Below are 21,790 nucleotides of genomic sequence, written 5' to 3'. Positions count from 1 at the left end.
ATCCATCTCGCCTCCCCAAGTTCCTCTCTCTTCACTCTCCCGATAACACACACCTTGTGGGCTGCTCCAATTTGAAACTGCAAAACAACTGACAGATGACATTCACATGCATGACATATCCCCATGGGTGTACTTGGGGACTACACAATTCTTGGCATGCCAGCTATTAATTGGGCCCTTTTTCTCTCTCATTAAAACATACTGAAACACAAGTAGGCACGAGTGATGCTGTTATTAGGAGGATAACCTTGAATCCATTCCAACTTGTAAGTACAGTAAATCACTCGGCAATGTCGGTGCATTCACTCCTATCAGAGACAAATTATTTATGGTAACACTTTACAACCAATCACGACACATCAGCTGTGGCTAACAATGGCTCCTCTTGTCACATCAGGGACCTGCCATGCTCTCACACGCCTCTGCATGTGCTTTTCCCTCCGCTCCAAAAGGTCTAAAACCCCACCTAATAAGTCCACAAAATCAGTTTGTTGATTGACTGGAGGACTGAATGAATGAAGTGCTTGCGACCTCAGATAAGCCTCCCAACTGTGTTTAACGTTTGCACCTTGGGCCACAGCCACGCTCCGATGAAAAATAATATTGTGTTACGAATAGGAAAGTCAACTGTGATTATGGGCAATTTTCTTAACCAGAAAGCATTGAGTAGTAAGATGCTTTGCAGCTGTACATTTTTATTAAGGACCGTTTAAATAAACATAAAACATGTTTGCCAAGAGAGGGTAAAAAGACGGATGCAAATTTCAGCCAGAAAATAGGCACATTCATTTTTTTTTTTTTTGCATTTGCCTTAAAATGTGCCCCTAAAACACCAATTACCCTTGGATGTCATTTTTGACCAGAGACAGGGACCAGAAATAGTGACTTAATTTAGGCAGGAGTTTGCTAGGACATAATATGGCTACTGTGCCTGGCGTCTTTCTTGGTCATAAAAGCAGTAAGGAAGTATGACATAACGTGGTGATGGTAAATCACAGCCTGAGCCATTTTGGTTGGCAGAATTTGAAAGACAAACATTACTTCAGGAGCAGAGAAGACGTGCCTAATTACCTCCGTGCCTGGGCTGGGTTCCCTGCAGCTTGGGTCGTTCCTGGACTCAGGTGTGTCTACACGGCCCGGGGCCACGTGTGCAGGGGCAACGTGGCTGGGTGAGGAAGTGGGCGCCTGGGAATGTGAGGACTGGCCACCGTCCCCCTCTCCCCCCACCCCCACACCACCTCCTCTCCAGGGAAGTCAGGCAGCTGAACCAAAGGAGAAGGCAACCTCCAGGGGCCCTATGGAGCCTACAAGGATTGAGACTGGGGAGAGAGGTCCCCGCCACTGGTCCCAGCCGCTCTGCTGAGCCCCTCCATTTGTGGATCTGCCGTTTTTACCTCAGGCCAGCCCAAACCACCTCCTCCTTCTCTCCTGGGGTTTTCCCCATCTGCACCCAGCCGAGGCCCGAATGGGCTGGGGACTCAAACCTGCTGGGGGTGACCACGGTCTCCAGAGGGAGCCTTCCTCTCTCCTGGCTTGCTGCATTTTCAGAGCTCAGAAACCTTCATTTCTTCATAGCTTTTGTTTGACACTGATAGCCCCAGGCCCCTCTCCTTTCTTGCTTCTGTTTTTTTCTGTCTGTCTGTCTGTCTCTGTCCCTTTACGGAAATCGGCTCCCCTCTCATAGTAGGGTAGACTATAGTAGAATCCCAGCAAGGCTTTCCCTGGCATGTCCGTCTCTTTGTCAGAGCTTTTCTTTTTTTTTTCTCTCATTCCTCACCGGTATACCCCGAATCCCAGTAATGCTCCACATTTTTCATTTTAACTGCAGCAACACGCACAGAACATAAAATTGACATTTTTTAAAAGATTTTATTTATTTATTTACTTATTTATTTAAGAGAGAGAGATGGAGAGAGAAACAGAGACAGCTGAGAGTAAGGGAGAGGAGAGGGACAAGCAGACTCTGTGCAGAGCGCAGAGTCCAAAGCAGGGCTCAATCTCAGGACCCTGAGATCAGGACCTGAGCTGAAATCAAGGTCGGAGGCTTCACCAACTGGGTCGCCTGATGCCTCGACATTTTTTTAAATCCAAAATGTGTGTATGGGGATCATTTCCCACTCCTCTCCGTCTTGGGTGCTTTTAGTGCTGCATCTGTCTGGAGGAGCCTGCTTCTGTAAGCCTCGCTTTTCCTCCCGTGGACTGGCAGAGGACAGTCGAGCAGCCAACACACAAAACTACGGTTTGTACATGGCTCAAGACGATAGTGACTCTGTCGGATCCCGGGCACTTCATGCCTGTGAAGCAGGAGCTGGGGCTCAGTGCCAGGTGCTTCTTCTTCTTGTGCTTCCTCTTCGCCTCTTCCAGGGATGGGTGGAGGAAGTCCTTCGTAAGGGGCATATTCTTGTGGGGTGATCGTCGGCACCAGAAAAGCCATAAAATTGACATGTTAGCAATTTTCAAGTGTCCAGTTCAGGGGCATTAAGCGCATTCACCCTGTGGCAGGGCATCTTTCTCCAGACCTCTTTTCGTCTTCCCAGACTGAAACTACACATCAAACAACACTCCTTTTGCCCCAACTTCAAGCCCCTGGCAACCACCATTCTACTTTCTGTCACTAGGAATGTGACTACTCTAGGTGCCCCCATGTAAGCAGAATCACACAGAATTTTCTTTTCTTTTTTTTTTTTTTTTTTTGGTGACAGGCTGATTTCACTTAGCCTCATGTCGTCAAGTTTCATCTGTCATGTACAGCAGGTGTCAGAATTTCCTCCCTGTTTAAGGCTGAATGATATGCCACCGTATGGACATACCACCTTTTGCTTACATAGCTTCCATCTTCCAAACTTTCCTCTGAAGTGTGGAAACATTAGGCATGAGTGCCCGAAGGGCTAAAGCTCTCCAGTGCCCCATGCTCTGCTCTCCAGAACGCTCGTCTTGGACTGCCAACAGCCCCCACCAGGTATTATTAGCACATAGACCAGTTGCTCAGTGGTTGGCACACTCTTGTGCTTAATCTTCACAACAATGGAGAAAGGTGAGTGTTACTCCCCTGTAACAGAGTCTTCTACTGAGACGCAGAAAGGCTAAGCCACTTGCCTCAGGCCAAACAGTTAATAAGTAGCAGAGCTTGGATTGGAAACCCCCAATCAGGCTCGTCTAACTCAGACGCATCACTCCCAGTGCCATGCAAGGCCCAGAGGCCCTCTGCCACCAGTTCCTTCTGTTTGGTTTCAGATTGGGTTGGTTTGTAAGAATAGTAGAGCTGACTCTACCCACTGACAGACCACTGACCACATGTGCCTGGAACGGCCCCGTTGGATCCTGAAATCCTGGCTGCCCCCCCTTCTGCACACACACATGCATGAACACGCACTCACACTCACACACACACACACACACACAGAGTTCTGAAATCATTCTACTTTGGGGGCTGTCAAGACTTCTCTATTGCTGTGTAAGCGAGGCAGCGAGCATCATTGAGATGCTGGGATTTGTATTAACTTTGTTCATCAATTAGCCAAAAGAAGCCACGCCTGGACTCGGGACTTGGTTCATGTTCTTGGACCCACAACTCTTTCATAAGCTATTTGTTTCACTTCCTCTCCAGAGGCAATCTGCTCTTGAATGGATTAATTTAAAAAAGTGTCCAGCATTTGAAAATGCTAGAAGAATTAGGCTCGAGACTTTTGGCAGATGTTTACCTGTTCATGTAAGTGTGACTTAGAAGCCTGGGGAACATCATTTTCTACCAAGGAAAAGAAGGGCTGAGGGGCCTCGTGGCTGAGACTTGGGTGTGTCTGTGTGTGTGTGGAGGGGTGCCTCATGGAGGTGAGAAAAAGCCTAGTGGGGCCGGGAACTTGCAAATAGAAAACACAAACTCAACTGCTTCAATTTTGCCAGGAGCTGGCCAAGTCCACAGCTCTCTCGGATGCTACCCCAAAGGCTGGCCAGAGTGGCTATGCACATGCCGGTACCCTGGGCAGCAACAGGCCCAGCTGGGTAAACAGAAGTGCAGGAGCAAAACAAGCCAATAAATCATGGCACGGCTCTAGGCTGCCCAGTCCCCTCCTCCCTCTTCCTTTCCAGCTCCCCCGGGTCTCCCTATCAAGCAAATGGGCCCAGGTGTCCTTTGATCTATCTCCTTGCCCTTCACAAGGGAGAAACGTATCTATAGGAAGGGTGAGCTCAGCCCCACCTGTGACCTGCCCCAGGGCTCCTTGCAGGGAGCTGTGAGCTTCACACATCCAGCTGCTAATGGCAAAAAAGAAAAGCAGACATGGGGTGTTTGAGAAGCTACAGGCTGGCCTATGGTTAGAGAGGCCCTGGGTGGTTGACCTTTATAGAGTTATAGAGATGAATGGGCCTGTTCTCCACATCAAGCAAGAGCCACTGCTTATACTAAGCACACAGAGCCCTGACGGGACCAGAGCTGAGCTCAAACTCCACCACTGCTCCTTTGCTTTGTATTTTTCATACACATCCTGTGCTCAAATTTGGAGCTCTCACATTTAGGAGATCCCTCATCCTGCTAGTAAACGGACATATTACCCAATGTTGGGTCATTGATCCTTCCTCCAGGAGGCCCATACAGCGTCCTGTTCTACTGGATAGAGCTCTTCTGACTGCTGTACCCCCAGTGCTTAGAACAATGCCAACATCTCCCTGGTGCAGATTAAATACTTGTTGAATGAATGAATGAACTAGCATAATGTAATGGTGGAAAGGTCAGTGTCTGAAGTCAGAACAGAATTCCAGCCCAGGTTCTGCCAGTTTGACCTTGGCAAAGATAACTTCCCTTGGCCTTGGTTTTCTTGTCTATAAAATAATAGTATCATAAAAAGAGTAATGTGTGAATTAAAAAAAAAAAATAATGCATGTACTGCACCGAGCCAGTGCATGACCTGTAAGTCCTCAGTAAAATGTTAGTTGTTATTATTATTTTGTATATCAACTCCAGGCAACTGGTCTAGATTGCTGGGGGTGCTGAATAGAGGATTCTGTGGTCTCAACCCAACTTGATGGAAAAGAGTGCTCTAAGGCCTGCTAGGAGTGAAGACAGGAGAAGTGGGAGCTTACTTACGGTATTTGCCTTCTCTGGTTTGGCCATGAAAATGGCCAACACTGAACCATCTGGAATACTCTTCAGGAAGAAGTACATTGTGTACATCTGGCAAATTGCTTTTATCAGCCATGCAGGTGTAAGAAAAAAGCTTAGGGATTCAGTGGGGACTGCCCCCCACAGTAACGGCAGGGGTGAAGAGTAGGTCTGCCTACTAAAATTCCCAAACTATTCAAATATCCCTCTGCTTGCCCAAGGTTTGGAAATAACATTCTTTTTTTTAAAGATTTATTTATTTGAGAGCGAGAATGTGAGTGGTGAGAGAGGGCCAAAGGAAAGGGAGAGAATCCTCAAGCAGACTCGCCACGGAGTATGAAACCCCACACAGGGTTCAGTCCTAGGACACTGAGATCATGACCTGAGTCGAAATCAAGAGTCAGATGCTCAACAGACTGAGCCACCCAGATGCCCCAGAAATAGCATTCTTCATCATAGAAGCAGACCCTGATGGAAAGGTACTCCCCTATTTTTGAGTCTCTGGTTCTATAAGAAGAATGACTGTCTTTCCATGTGCTTGAAGCCTGTCAAATGTCACACACTATATTTCAAACATGTGAGTTGACATCATGTGAGCAATACTGCACTCATTTCCAAAGCTATTTCAACTTCAAAGGACATGTCAACCACATTAGTCCCACCTAGGTATGTGGCACTTATGATCAATAGGTACCTGATGGCCAAGAAGACTTAGAGGCCCATGTGTATTTAGAAATGGAGCCAAGAAAGGGAATTTTTGACTAAAGGTAAATGAACCTAAGTCTTGTAAAGTTTGAGTTCAGCTGTAAACACAAAGCACATGAAGTCAGAGAAAGTCTTAAATTCTCTATCTGAAAACACTCCAATGACATCATCTCGAGCCTGTGAGTGTCTTTGGGGTCTGGAGAAGTGTGAGCCAGGAAGCCTCCATGAAGGGAAAAAAAATGTTGCCAGAGACTTCTGGCTCTCAACAAAGCAGTAGGGTGGACTTGGGCTCTGAGGGGCACTGTGAGGGTAGGAGTATGACCTCTCACTCCCCATTCCCTGAACCACCTTCACCAAATAACGAACTTGCCTTTGTACATTACTTGAAAAATACCTAAAGAACACCCTGCTCTCCAGAAATACCTCCTTCTTTGCCTCTCCAAGAGACTTGGACTCTCCCAAGTCACCTTTTTTTTTTTCCTTTTAACAGCTTCAGGGCTTGACATTCCTCATGATCAGAGAATTTGGACAGGGTAACTTAGGGAGGCCCTTAGCAAACAAGAACATGTGACTCAAGCAAGTGGATGCCATCTGGTCAGTTAGTAGGGCTTGTGGGGAAGGAGCACTCAACAGGGAACCAATTATGAGAGTACTCTCAGGGCCTAAGGTCCCAGCTAGGGGCCAGAGACCTCAGAGATCTAATCCCAGGACCTGGCTACTTGAGGCCACTAGGGGCTGGACACAGCAGCACAAGAGGGAGATTTGAAGGCAAAGAGAACAAATGTTTACATTTTGCCTGGAGTCATGCTGGGCAGCACTTTTCTCAGAGTCCTTCTTTCTCACAAGACAGAAGGGAGACAAAGCTGAAAGACTGCTCGCCTCCTTTTCTCTGTATACCTCCCTCCCTTGCCAAATGAATTGGATACAAAGGGGCCTGTGAATGACTGTGTTTGGCAGAAAGGCTAGGTCGCCTCTTTATGGGTTGCTTACTGATAAAGAATTTATAATAGTCATTCTCTAAATAGAAAGAATTTCATTTTTGCCTCACACCTGGGCAAAACTATGGACAAATAGTCTTTATGAATACAGATGTAAAAATCCTCAGCAAAATGCAGAATAGGTGAACCCATGGAGACAAAAAGTAGATTAGTGGTTGCCAAGGGCTAGGAAGAGAGGAGAATGAGGAGTAACTGTTTAATGTGTATGGGATTTCCTTCTGGAGTGATGAAAATGTTCTGGAACTACATAGCAGTGATGATTGCACAACAGTGTGAATGTACCAAGTGCTGCTGAATTGGACACATTGAAATGGTTGAAATGGTGAATTTTATGTTATGTGTATATTACCGAAATAATTAAAAAGTCTTCAACAAAATATAGTTGATCCTTGAAGAATGCAGGGGACAGGGGCACCAATCCCCCCATGTAGTAAAAAATCCACATGTAACTTTTGATTCCCCAAGAACTTAACTAATAGTCTACTATTGACTGAAAGCCTCACCAAAAACATAAACAGTCAATTGACACATATTTTATATGTTATATGTATTATATACTATATTCTTACAATAACATAAACTAGAGAAAAGAAAATGTTAAGGGAATTCATGAGGGAGGGGAGCCTGGGTGGCTAAGTTGGTTGAGCATCCAACTCTTGGTTTCAGCTTGGGTCATGATCTCAGGGTTGTGGGATTGAGCCCCATGTCAGGCTCTGCACTGGAGCCTGCTTTGGATTCACTCTCTCCCTCTCCCTCTCCCCCTCCCCCACCCTCTCTCTTTCTAAAAAAAAAGAAAGAAAATCATGAGAGAAAATACATTTATACTACTGTACCGTGTTTATTGAAAAAGATCTACATATAAGCAGACCTACGTATTTCAAGCCCATGTTGCTCAAGGGTCAACTGTACCCCAATATTGAAATCAGCAATGTATAAAAAGGATTATACACAATGACCAAGTGGGATTTTTTTCCCAGGAATTCAAGGTTGGTTCAACATATGAAAATCAATCCCTATAATATGCTATAGTAATAGAACAAAGGACAAAAGCCACATGTTCATCTCAATAGATGCAGGACAAATATTTGACAAAATCCTGTATCTTTTCATGATAAAAACATTCAACAAACTAGGAATAGAAAGTAACTTCCTCAGTCTGTCAAAGGGAATCTATGAAAAACTCATAGCTAACATAAAATTTAATGGTATAAAGACTGAAAACTTTGGGGTGCCTGGGCAGCTCAGTCAGCTAAGCATCTGCCTTCAGCTCAGGTCATGATCCTAGGATCGAGCCACATGTCTGGCTCCCTGGTCAGGAGGGAGTCTGGTTATCTCTCTCCCTGTGCCCCTCCCTCCCCACTCGTGCTCTCTCTCTCTCTCTCTCTCTCTCTCTCTCTCTCTTGCCCACTCTCTCTCTCTCAAATACATAAAATCTTTAAGGAGCACCTGGGTGGCTCAGTCAGTTAAGCATCTGCCTTCAGCTCAGGTCATGATCCCAGAGTCCTGGGATTGAGCCCCACATTGGGGTCCCTGCTCAGCAAGGGAATCTGCTTCTCCCTCTCCCTCTGCCCTTTTGTGTGCCTTCTCTCATGTGCTCTCTCTCTCTCTCTCTCTCTCTCTCATAAATAAAATCTTTAAAGTAAAGTAAAGTAAAATAAAATAAAATAAAAATGTTTTTTTAAAAAAGAGCCTGAAATCTCTCTCCCTCAGCTCAGGAATAAGACAAAGATTTCTACTCTCACCACTTCTGTTCAACATTGTACCAGAAGTTCTAACCAGGCCAATTAGGCAAGAGAAAGAAATAAAAGACATCCATATTGGAAAGAAAGAAGGGAAAATATCCCTATTCAATGATGATATAATCTTATATGTATATAATCTTACATATACAATCTTATATGTATATATATGTATGGATATAATCTTATATGTATAAATTCTAAAGAATCTATCAAAATAACATTTTAGAGCTAGTAATCATGCTCAGCAAGATTGCAGGATACAATATTTACACAAAAAAGAGACAAACCAAGAAACAAACTCTTAACTATAGTGAACAAACTGGTGATTACCGGGGGGAGGTTGGCAGGGGGCTGGATTAAAGAGATGATGGAGATTAAGGAGCACACTTGTTGTGATGAGCACTGGGTGATGCATGGAAGTGTTGAATCACTATATTGTACACCTGAGGCTAACATAACACTGTATGCTAACTATATCAGAATTCAAAATAAAATAAGATCAATAGTATTACACAAACCATAGATACCTGAAAATAAAATTAAGAAAACAATTCCATTTACAATTAAGTAATAAAAAAATTAGGAATAAATTTAACAAAAGAGGTGCAAGACTTGTACACTGAAAATGATAAAACATTACTGAGTGAAATAAAAGAAGACCTAAATAAGTGAAAAGACATTCTTCGCTGATGAATTAGAAGACAATACTGTTATGATGGCAATACTCCCCAAATCAATCATTTTGAATCAAACAGGTGCAATGCAATCCCTAACAAAATTCCAGTGGGCTTTTCTTGCAGAAATTGCCATGCTGATTCTGAAACTCATATGGAAATAGCAAGAGACCAGGAACTAAAACAATAAAAACTCAAAGTCTTAGAAGAAAACATAGTTATAAAGCCTCACGATGTTAGATTAGAGTAATGGATTTTTAAATAGGACACCAAAAGCACAAGTGACAAAGGAAAAAAGAAGAGATCAATCTGACTGTGTGAAAATGTAAAGCCACATACCGCAAATTATGCCATCTAGAATGTGAAAAGACAGCATGATGAAGGGGAGAAAATATTTGCAAGTCACACACCTAATAAGGGACTTACTTGTATCTCAAATATATAAAGAACTCTTACAAACTGAATAACAGAAAGACACATGACCCCGTTAAAAGTGGGCAAAAGATCCAAAAAGACATGGCCAACAAGGACATGTAAAGATGTTCAGCATCATTAGCCACCAAGAATATGCAAATTGGAACCATAAAGAGAAGGGCACCTGGGTGGCTCAGTCGGTTAAGCATCTGCCTTCGGCTCAGGTCATGATCCCAGGATCCTGGAATCGAGCCCTGCATTGGGCTCCCCGCTCAGCAGGGAGCCTGCTTCTTCTTCTGCACCCCCCACTCATGTTTGCACTCACTCTCTCTGAAATAAATAAATAAAATCTTTTAAAAAAACTATAAAGAGATACTGTTTCACAGTATCACTGCTCACTAGAATGGCTATAATGAAAAAGATTAATAACAAGTGTTGGAAAGGATGTGGAGAAATTAGAATGCTTGCACACTACTGGTAGAAATGTATAACGACACAGCCACTTCAGAAAACAGTCCAGCACTTCCTTAAAAGGTTAAACATAGTTACCATGTGACCTAACAATTCCACTCCTAGGTCTATACACCCAAGAGAAATGAAACATGTCCCCCCAAAAACTTGTATACAGATGTTCATAAGAACACCAATTATGAGAGCCAAAACATGGAAACCACTGAAATGTCCATCAACTGATGAATGGATAAAGAAAATATAGTACATCTATACCATGGAGTCTTATTCAGCCATAAAAAGAATAAACCTTAAAAACATTAAGCAAAGTAAAAGAAACCAGACCAAAAAAAGGCTTCATATTATATGATTCCATTTCTATGAAATGCCCAGAAGAGCAAAATCCATACAGACAGAAAGGTTAGTGGTTGCCAAGGGCTGGGGGGAGAGGAAATGGTAAGTGACTCCTAATGCGTAAGACATGTCTTTCTGGTGTGATGAAATTATTCTGTTATTGGATAGTGGTAATGATTGTACCACTTTTTGAATATACCAAAACCACTGAATTTTATACTTTAAAAGAGTACATTTTATGGTATATGAATTACGCTGCAACAAAAAAAAATGGGAAAAAGTTTTCTGGGGGAGATCACTCTGATTTTTGGTATATAATCCAGAAGGAACTCATGGAATTATGTCAACTCTCATCTTCTTATTTCTATGAACAAGATTTCTCAGTCTTTATGAACATAAAAAAGAAAATCAGAAATGGAATTGATATTGAATACTGTGTTTCTAGCAATAAATAATATTTATCCACAGATACCTTTAAAAATCCCACCCATTTTATTAAGAGATGCACTTAAATAAAAATTTACTTTTGTAGCTAATAATTATTTTTATTTTTTTATTTTATTATTTTTTAAATCATTTTTTAATTTATTTTCAACATAACAGTATTCATTGTTTTTGTACCACACTCAGTGCTCCATGCAATCTGTGCCCTCTCTAATACCCACCACCTGGTTCCCCCAACCTCCCACCCCCCCACCTCTTCAAACCCTTCAGATTGTTTTTCAGAGTCCATAGTCTCTCATTGTTCACCTCCCCTTCCAATTTCCCCCAACTCCCTTGTTTTTAAGATTTATTTATTTGATGGGGGGAGGGGCAGAGGGAGAGAGTATCCAAGCAGACTCCCACTAAGCACAGAGCCCAAGCAGGGTTTGATCCCATGACCCTGAGATCATGACCTGAGCTGAATCCAAGAGTCAGATGCTTAACTCACTGAGCCACCCGGGCTCCCCTATTCAAAAAATCTTAATATATTTATTCTGTTCTTATCATTTGTGTACAGTAACTATAATATTTTTAAATAACTAGTGTTTTGTGGACACAAGAAGTAAAAGTTAATTTCAACCTATGAGTATATTTTTGTTCCAGAAGAGTCTGAGGGAGGAGCATTAGACTTCCATGTATAAAAATGTACTGCCTTGGGGTGCCTGGGTGGCTCAGTGGTTGCGCATCTGCCTTCGGCTCGGGTCATGATCCCAACATTCCTGGATCAAGCCCCACATCGGGCTCCCGGCTCAGTGGGAAGCCTGCTTCTCCCTCTCCCAGTACCCCTGCTTGTGTTCCCTCTCTCGCTGTGTCTCTGTCAAATAAATAAATAAAATCTTAAAAAGAAATTTACTACCTTAAGATAAAATTCTCTGGGGGAAGTGAACTAGAAGTACAGACTAAAGGAGAACAATGTTAAATGTTTAAGAAGATTTTGTTTACATGTTTTCAAATAAAATGGTGGTGGGTAAAATCACCTTGGTGTTTAGATTCCATTAATATATTTCAAAGAACAAAGAAACAGTTGTATTTTAAATGCTGATATTTACAACAGATTGGAAATAACATCTTTGCAACTGTTTACACTCAAGACTGTAAAACTGTATGATAAAAATGTGCAAGGGGACATTTAGTTATCAAAGGTCAGAACACTGAGAACGACACAGTATCATTTCTGTGATACTCTTGTCAAAAGTGGATAATGTCAATCTAATCATGAAAAAAACATCAGACAACCCTCCACTGAGGAGCATTCTACAAAGTAGCTGGTCAGTATCTTTAAAAAAGCTTCAAGGTCGTGAAAGACAGAGAAAGACTGTTACAGGTTGAAAGGGACTAAGGGGACATGACAACTCAATGCCACGTGGGATCCTGGATTGGATCCTGGAACAGGAAAAAAAAATCAGTGGAAGGACTAAGGAAATGTGAATAAACTCTGCTGTTTAGTGCAATGGACTGAATCCGTCCCCCTCACATTCATATGTTGAAACCTAACCCCTCATGTGATGGCATTAGGAGGCAGGGACTTTGGGAGATAATTAGGTCACTTGGGTGGAGCCCTCATGAATGGAAAGGGTATCATTATAAAGGGGACCCCAGGAGTGCCTGGGTGGCTCAGGCGGTGAAGTGTCTGCCTTCTGCTCAGGTCATGATCCTGGAGTCCTAGAATCGAGCCCCACATAGGGCTCCACAACCCAGCAAAAGGCCCTCAATCCAACCATGCTGGCCCCCATTTCTCAGGCTTCCAGCCTCCAGTACTGTGAGAAATAAATTTCTCTTGTTTATAAGCCACGAACTCTATGCTACTTTGTTACAGCAGCCTGAACTAAGACATTTAGTCAGTGTTATTGTACCAATGTTAATTTCCTGGTTTTGATCACTGTACCATGGTTAAGTCAGTTAACATCAGGGAATACTGGGTGAAGAGCATACTGGGACTCTCTGTATTATTTTTATCAATTTTCCATAAATCTAAAATTACTTCAAAATAAAACGTTTAAGAATATCACAGGGGATTCTCAGGCAAAAACGTTTGATGATTATTGAGTTACATGAGTCACAGTGTCCATGAGACAAAGGCAAACCAGTGCAGCTCTTCCTGGTTCTGAGACCCAAGAGGAACTTTACCTGGTGCCCTCAGCTCCCACTGCTGTGATAAGGTCCTTAGCATCCTCTTACAGGAAACAGCAACAAGTAGGGTTCATTTTTCTTTCTGTAGGTCTGCATTGTGCCTTGACAGGATGCTTACAGGTCTCTCGAGTGCAGGTGCTCTATTTTTTTTTTAAAGAGTGTTCTTCCTGACTACAAAAGCAATACAAACTTCTTATAGAAGGGCGTCTGGGTGGCTCAGTCAGTTAAGTGTCTGACTCTTGATTTCAGCTCAGGTCATGATCTCAGGGTTGTGAGATCAAGCCCCACCTCTGGCTCTGTGCTGAGTGTGGAGCCTGCTTAAGATTCAAAGATTCACTCTCTCCCTCTTCCTCTGCCCCTCCCTGCCCGCCCCCAGCCCTGGTTTCCTGTGCTCTCAATCTCTCTCTCTCTCAAAATAAATAATAATAATAATAATAAACTTCTCATAGTAATTTTGGAAAACAAAGATAGCTACAAAGAAGAAAATAAGAATGTCTGCAATTGCACATTATGATGAGGATTTTGGGCTATTTCCTCCTAGTCTTTTTCCATGCATATATACACGATGGGGGGGGGTCTTTTAATAAAAATAACAATCATACTAATATAATTTCAAACTCCTTTTTTTTCACAATTACAATATAAGACCATCTCTCCACATCATGATATTTTTCTACATTTTAAATCATGAATGTTGGGGTGCCTGGGTGGCTCAGTCGGTTAAGCATCTGCCTTCGGCTCAGGTCATGATCCCACAGTCGTGGGATAGAGCCCTACATCAGGCTCCCTGCTCAGTGGGGAGCCTGTTTCTCCCTCTGCCTCTCCCCCTTTCGCCAACCCAACCCCTGGCTGTGCTTTCTCTCTCTCTCAAATAAATAACGTCTTTAAAAAAAAGAAAACAAATCATGAATGTTAACTGAGTAAAATTTAAATTAAAAAATGTTTTAAATCACAAGATAAAATTCCTTTGCGTGGATACACCAAAATTGATGTTACTGAGCCCCTATTACTAGATCTTGTGCTCGTCAAACCTACAGAGCCAGGGCTCTGTTTCTACCACACTCTCTGCATGCCAGGTAGGCACTTAGACCAAGCAAATGGACCAACAGACATTTGTGGCTAATACATGTCAAAGAAGATAGGGTTTCTGCTCTACCAAAACATAAGCAAGCCTCAGAATATTGCTTCCTACTGGATGATGGTGAAGTGTGGTGTCTATCTCCCCAAACCCCTGTTTATAAAAATGTTTGAGTCTAATGATGTATTATATGTTGGCTAATTGAATAAAAAAAGAGAAAGAAAGAAAAATGATTGAGTATATCCCCAAATATCATATAGATATAATTTTAATATATTTATTTATATATTTAACTTTTGGCATATTCACTTAAGTACATCTATATTGGTGGTTTACAAATGCTATTAATGTACTGCATACTAACAAAATTATTGTGGGCCTTATATAATATATAAAAAACCATATAAAGTTATAAATTATGGATGAGAAATTTATAAATTCTAATCAAGCACTCCTGAATTTTAGGGTGTTTGTTTTACTTCATAAAGCCTATACAGAAAACAGAAATTTAAAAGTGATAAAATAAAGAGGCAATGGGAATAGAAGTTCTAACATTTTCTTCCTGGCCCCCAATGTACACACTCTGCTCTTGGGATGGAGTGGGGTGAATGGAGAGATCTCCAACTTTACCCATTATTGGCTTGGAAAGAGGCAGCATGTCACTTGTCATAACACCTTCATATAGCTCCTGAAAGCGTCCTCAGTCAGGAAGTCCACCTCAAACCCTCTTGGACCCCTCTAGGCATTTCAAATTGGCTCTCGCAGAGGACTGCTGACCTCTGTGCCACATGGTCATTCGTTACACTGCTGGTGTGTTGTCTATTGACTTTAGATTGTTGGAGCCTGTAGGCAAGAGGCGGGCCATTAATCTGTCCAGCACTTAGCATGCTGTTAGCCTTCATTGTTAGAGGCCACTGTGATTTGTAGACCAAACACGGGCCCTGGAGTCAGAAAACCTGGGTTTTGGTCCTTTCTCTGCTCCTTGCTTCATTGTGTGACCTTGGGCAAGCTCATTTGTCTCTCTGAAGGAAGCCACAGTGTGCCACAGGGGGCAATGTGACAAGCAGAAGAGACATACGCCCGAGAATCAGCCAGACTTGGCTCAAATCTCAGCCCTGTCATGGGGTGCTGTGCAATCTGGGGCAAGCTTATCTTCTCTCAGCTGCCATGTTCTCATTTTTAATTGGGGGATAATGATCCCACCTATCTCACAGGCTTGTGAAAAGTTACTAGAATAACACTTAATGAACATTTGCTGAATCTGACATTTAAAGGTAAGTAGAATTACTAAATGTCAAGTCCTCCAAAAGCATCTGTTCCAATCCCTTCATTCCACAGATGAGCATACTGAGGACAAGACCCAGGAAGGGGGTTTGTCCAAAGCCACACCCTGAGTTCCATCTCATCTAGACTCTTATCAGGGTGCTGGCATTAGCTCCAGGTGAATTCCACTTAAGCACTCCTTTGCTTGTAATAGACATTTAATACTTATTTTTCTACATATGAGGGAAGGAAAGGGAAAGGAGGAGAAGAACCATGACACTAAATTCAGGCCCACAGGTCAGATAAAAACATTCAGCCATCCAGAAGGAATTTGGGTGATAATAACATTCATAATAATAGCTCACGTGCTATGGACCACATATTAATCTAGGCACTTTTCACATATTAAGGCACTTAATCCTCACAATAGCTTTATAATCTCCATTTTACAGCTGAGGAAATGGGCTCAGAAAAATTTTGCGCTTGCTCATGGTTATACACTGGGAGAGTAGGATTCTAACCTAGGTGATCTGTCTCGGGCAGTAGTTCTCCAACTTGAGCAAGCATTAGAATCACTGGCAGAACTTGTTCAAACACAGATGACTGGGTCCCACCTTCAGAGTGTCTGATCAAGCAGGTCTGGCATGGGGCCCAAGAATGTCTGTATCTAATGAGTTCCCAGGTGACACTGCTGCTGTTGGTAGAAGGGCCACAGTTTTGAACATTGATAGTATATGATTCTACAGTCAACCACCTTATTACACTACCCAGCCATCCTCTTGCAAAATCCTTCATTGACTCCTCCATAACCTTAAGATAAAATACAGATGCCTCCTTAAAACACATAGGGCATTTTGTGATCTTGACTTAGCTAGCTTTCTAATCTCATCTCCTTCTGGTACCCTCCATTTACCCATGTCCATCCTCCAAAGCTATTTTCCATTTCAGAATGTACCAAAAGCTCTCTCTGGCTTCTGTCTGCATTTGCTATTCCTTCTGTGTGGGATGCCTGCACTCTCACATTCTCCTCCAGCCAACACTTAACAAACTTCTTGTGCTTTAAGTTTAGAGATTCAGCTGAAGCATCCCCACCTTCCAGAAACCTAACAGAATCCTACTTCCTACCCCCTCTCCAAGTTGGAGTGAGGGGCCTCTTTGGGGCCCCCTAGTCTTCCTTCCTGCTCTCACTATCCTTTAATTTTCTATGCAGTGGTTTCCCCTATAACCCTGAGGGACCTATTTCACTCATATTAGTATTCCTAGTACCTGATACATGGTAGATGCTTGTTAAAGGTTGATAGTTGGGGAATGTCACCAGAAGCCAAACAACATTAAAAGCTGCTTGGTGAGGGGTGCCTGGCTGGCTCAGTTGGTACAACATGCACTTCTTTTTTTTTTCCCAACATGCAATGCTTGATCTCTGGGTTGTAAGTTCAAGCCCCCCAATTGGGTGTAGAGATTTCTTCAAAATAAAATCTTTAAAAAAGGTAAAAAATAAATAAATAAAAAATACAAACTGGTGAAAATATAGAATCAGAAAAAGGAAAGTGCCTCTTGCTATAAGGCTGGCCTGGTCCCACAGAACTGATCAACCATTCTTTTTCCCATTGCCTGTCTCCCTTTCACCCTTTCTCTTCCTCCCCAACTCCACATCCAGCACTGGACATACTCTACCCATGCTCCTCAGGCTACATTTATAGTCCTTCTGTCCCAGTCTCTGATGGCCTCCAGATTGCCATTAAAGCTGTCCCCTTTTGCAATCAGGAGAGAACCTCTCTCTGGCAACACTGTAGGACTTAGCCAGCTCTGGTTCGCCCCTTCCCTCAGAAGTAGGGAAGATCAGGAATGGAAGGAGATGGCTGGGGATATATACCCTGGGTGACATTGATTTTGACTCTCTTTCTGGATTGTGGCTGATTCTCTTTAGGGGAGTCGTTTTCACCCTCTTAGGAGAATGGGATGGGATAATTTCTCATGATGTTTTTTTCTCTTTCTGACATGAAGGCAAATAATAAATGCTGGTTGGCCCTGTGATTTATGAGTTCCTTGAAATAAGGAGATCTAAGAAGCATAAGCTCAGCTGAGATCTAAGGAGCATAAGACAAGTTTAATATTTATAATTTGCTCCTCCCAATGACTAGCCTCAAGTTTCATCAAAAGACTTGTGGGTCAGCCAAAGCAAACAGTAGGGGGAGTTGTACTTTGTAAAGTGCAACTATGAGATAGGGCCAACCGGCTCTTGTGGAAGTTCAAACAGAGTCACTTAACAAACAAACAACAACAACAAAAAATAAAATTAAAAAAACAACAACTACAACAAGCAGCAACAATGTCACACCCTGGGAAGGAAAAAGATTCTGATTTCCAGAGTTACATTATAATATTCAGAATGACCGGTTTTTAACAAAAAATTATGAGACCCACAAAGGAGACCATACCCAGGAAAAAACAAAGCAACCACTAGAAACTGTCCCTGAGGAAGCCTAAATGTTGGGCTTTTTAGACAAAGATTCAAGTCTTCAATTTTAAATATGTCCAGAGAGCTAAAGGATGCGACGTCTAAAGAGCCAAAAGAAAGTGTGAGAATGAGGTCTCGATAAATAGAGAATATCAATAAAGAGGTAGAAATCATTTTTTAAACGAACCAAGTAGAAATTCTGGCATTGGAAAGTACAGTAACTGATGTGAAAATTTTACTAGAGAAAAATTTACCATAGATTTGAGCAGACAGAAGGAAAAAATCAGCAAATTTGAAGACATTGAGATCCAATGTGAGAAACAGAAAAGGGAATAAAGAAAAATGACCAGAGCCTGAGAGACCTGTGGGACACCCTGAATATACAACATAAATATAAGGGAAGTCTCAGGAGGAGAGAGAGAAAGAAGCAGGAAGAATATTTGAAGAAATAATAGCAAAAGCCTCCCCAAATCTGATGAAAAACATTAATCTACACATCCAAAAAAACTTCAACTAACTCCAGGTAGGATAAACTCAAAAAGGTCTGCACCTAGACACTCCATAAGCAAACCGTCAAAAGCCAAAGGCAAGAAGATAATCTTGAAAACAGCAAGAGACAAGTCACTCATCACATACAAAGGATCCTCAGTACATTTAACAGTTGACTTCTTATCAGAAACTAGGGAAGCATGAAGGCAGTGGGATGATATATTCAACGTGTTGAAGGACAAAAATTATCAACTGAGAATTCCATACCCAGCAAAATTATCCTTAAAAATGAAGGAGAGGGGCACCTGGGTGGCTTAGTGGGTTAAAGCCTCTGCCTTCGGCTCAGGTCATGATCCCAGGGTCCTGGGATCGAGCCCCGCATCGGGCTCTCTGCTCCGCGGGGAGCCTGCTTCCCTTCTTCTCTCTCTGCCTGTCTCTCTGCCTACTTGTGATCTCTGTCAAATAAATAAATAAAATATTTTTAAAATGAAGGAGAGTATTATTGAGCCACACACAAAAAAGAATGAAATCTTCCCATCTGTAAAAACATGCATGGACCCTGAGGGCATTATGCCAAGTGAACGAAGTCAGAGGAAAGACAAATACCACATGAACTCACTTATATGTAGAACCAAAAACACTAACCCAAGCTTGTAGATACAGAGAACAGACTAGTGGTTGCTAGGGGTGTGGGTGCTGGGGTGGGCAAAATGGGTGAAGGGGTCAAAAGATACAAACCTCCAGTTATAAAACAAATAAGTCACAGGGATGGAAAGTACAGCATGGTGACTGTAGTTCATAATACTGTATTACATATTTGAAAGTTGCTAGGAGAACAGATCCCAAAATTCTTTGTCACAAGAAAAAACTTCTTTTGTAAGTATGTACGGTGACAGATGTTAACTAGGCTTACTGTGGTGATCATTTTGCAATAAATACAAATACTGAATCATCATGTCATATACCTGAAACTAATACAATATTATGTGTCAATTATACCTCAATTTAAAAAAGAGGGGAGGGGCACCTGGGTGGCTCAGTCGGTTAAGCATCTGACTCTTGGTTTCGGCTCAGGTCATGATCTTAGGGTCGTGGGATCAAGCCCTGCGTTGGGCTCCACACTCAAAGTGGCACCTGCTTGAGATTCTCTCTCTCCCTCTGCCTCTGCCCCACCCTGCCATTTGCACTCTCTAAATAAACAAATAAAATCTTTTAAAAAAAGAGGGAAAATGGCAAAGGGAGTCCTTTAGGCTGAAATGAAAGGACACTAGACAATGACTCAAATCCACACAAAGAAATAAGGAGCACCAGTGCACATAACATGAATATTTATAGGTAATTATTAAAAATATGAATGTATTTTTGTAACTCCCTTTTTCTATCTGATTGAGAAGATAACTGCACAAAGCAGTAAGTAGGGATCTATGTTGACGGGCACATCATGTAAAAGAAGGTAATTAACAATGCTCAGTTTACAGATCAAGAGCCAAGGCATGCTCAAACGGAGGGGAGGTAGTGAGCCTTGCCAAGGTCATCCCACAGTCCAGAGGTGGAGGCAAGAATTGAACACATGCTGAATTGAATTGAATCCCAGCTGAACGGAGTTCACCCAGAGTGATCGACATAGTTCAGGGATCTAAGGACATTCTCTTAGCGAGGAAATGGCAAGACCACACGTCATAAGTGTTTCCAATTGTGTCGGGCACCAGGCTAAGTGTTCACATGCATACAAGTTATCTATTGCCTCCATGTAAGAACCCTGGGAATTAGGTCCTAGGACTATCTTGTTTTATAGAATGAGAAAACTGAGGCACCAAGCATTTAAATAATATAAGCACAGTCCCACAGCTGGTAAGTGCCAGAGCCAGAATGTGACCTCAGACAGTCTGATCCCAGAGCCTGTGCCCTCTCCACTTGACCACGTCAGCAGTTCTGGCAATTTTCCAGCTATAGATACTGGTTCCCAGATGAGTTGACATCCAGAGCCAGTAGTATGATTTCAGAAGTGCCAGAAAGGTGCCTTCTCTCAATATCCCTTTATTAACCCTCCCACTTGCTGGCCAATGCCCAAAATTCCACTGTTAGAAATTTATTCCTTTGGCTTAAGTTCTTGTACCCTGAAACAAAGACCTAGGAAATGGGCACATAAGCTGCTGTGATATTCTTTCTGGAGAGATGCTTTTGCTGTGCACATGTAGACAGCTAACATGAAATGCCAGAGAAGAGGGAGGACATAAGAGCAGGAGGGCCTGAAGCCCCATGGGAGAGAAAGGAATAAGGTAGAGACCAGCAACAGGCAAATGTTCCTGTTTTGGAGAGGACCAGCCTTTGTCAAATGACCGTCACCGCTCTGCAAACATCCTCCCAGACAGCACTGAGTTTCTGAGAAGGAAAGTTTCATGTGGGAGCCTTTGGAGCAAGGTTCCTCAGGGGAAGTGGTGATAAAAACCCCAGGGTGGTCTGTTTGTCCTGAAATTCCCTCCCTTAGCTCTGAGATACGACTCAGCACAAATTCCTCTGCTGGTCATACTGCAGCTACCTGGGAAACAACTCCTGTCTGGAAGCAAGAGGAAGGGGGCTGAGGAACAGTTTGGGGAGGAAGGACCTCCTGCTGTGGAGGTCGAAGCTGAGAGCTCTGCTTTTCTACCCAGCTGCAGGGAGTAGTAGCGGAGTGGGGGAAGTACACCGCCTGGGCTTGGCTCTGCCCTTGATGGCTGTATGACCTTGAACAAGTCATTCCAGCCGATGCTTTCTGGCCCTCACTTATCTTCTATATGCTGATGACTCCCGTCCCTATTATCCTTACACTAAACCTCCCCTCTGAGCTAGAGCTGTTGTCCTAAGTGGGCAGCGGTCCCTTCCAGAGAATACTTAAAAAAATAAACATCCCTTAATTTCATACATCCATCTATAAGACAAAGAATGTTCCCTGCAGCCTGACCTCTGAACCCGTGCTCTTTGCTACACCATGTTTTAATTCCAGGGTCACACTTGTGAGCTGTGGGACCTGGATTAATGTACCTGAGCTTCAGTTTCCTGGTCTGTAAAATGGGGATATAATCATGCTTGCTGCCATATATTAAGCCCTGTGCCTGGCACATACTGAGTGCTCCGTATGTGTTTTCTAAAAGTGAATAAATGAGCAATGACTGGGTTTGATCCCCCAATTTGTGTGTGCGGTTTTGTTTGTTTGTTTTTTGCATCAGTAGACGATTGGCTCCTTTTTCAATTTTTGAGACATTTAAATCAAATGAAAGTCACGTCAAGCTTCAGAAATGCTGGGTAAAGCATTCAGTCTTCTGGTCTACCTTATAAGTGATCCTAGGGGCCCGCCCCTAAATTTGCAAAGGCACACATGCCATCTGGTTCTTCATGAATGCTCTCGGCCACACTGCCAGGGGGAGCAGAGGGATTGCCACCATCTGCCTGGAGACCCAGTGTGGTCTATTTGCTGGGA

At 42.7% G+C, this 21,790-nt stretch overlaps 2 protein-coding genes across 2 annotated transcripts in view; both read right to left on the bottom strand.

Annotated features, from left to right (window-relative positions):
• Nucleotides 1-2,056: 2,056 nt before the first annotated feature.
• Nucleotides 2,057-2,397, bottom strand: LOC111162132 (40S ribosomal protein S27-like). The gene has a single exon (XM_022526325.1). It carries the CDS (start codon nucleotides 2,395-2,397, stop codon nucleotides 2,140-2,142), a length of 258 nt encoding a protein of 85 aa, XP_022382033.1. The 3' UTR covers nucleotides 2,057-2,139.
• LOC111162129 (protein FAM122B) overlaps nucleotides 2,358-21,790 on the bottom strand; it is a 74,264-nt gene continuing 54,831 nt past the window's right edge. The window contains exon 10 of the mRNA XM_022526322.1: nucleotides 2,358-2,400. Coding sequence (XP_022382030.1) covers nucleotide 2,400 — 1 coding nt within the window. The 3' untranslated portion in view covers nucleotides 2,358-2,399. The remainder of the gene's footprint in view (nucleotides 2,401-21,790) is intronic.

Source organism: Enhydra lutris, unplaced genomic scaffold (genome assembly GCF_002288905.1).
Source record: "Enhydra lutris kenyoni isolate GAN:26980312 unplaced genomic scaffold, ASM228890v2 scaffoldscaffold89, whole genome shotgun sequence".
Classification (NCBI taxonomy): Eukaryota; Metazoa; Chordata; class Mammalia; order Carnivora; family Mustelidae; genus Enhydra; species Enhydra lutris.
The sequence above is the reverse complement of the archived record's forward strand: the minus strand, read 5'-3'. Positions and strand labels throughout refer to the sequence as shown.

What these genes read in the sequence shown, in the direction of transcription:
- LOC111162132 (XM_022526325.1), bottom strand. Translation starts at nt 2,397, where the DNA reads ATGCCCCTTACGAAGGACTTCCTCCACCCATCCCTGGAAGAGGCGAAG.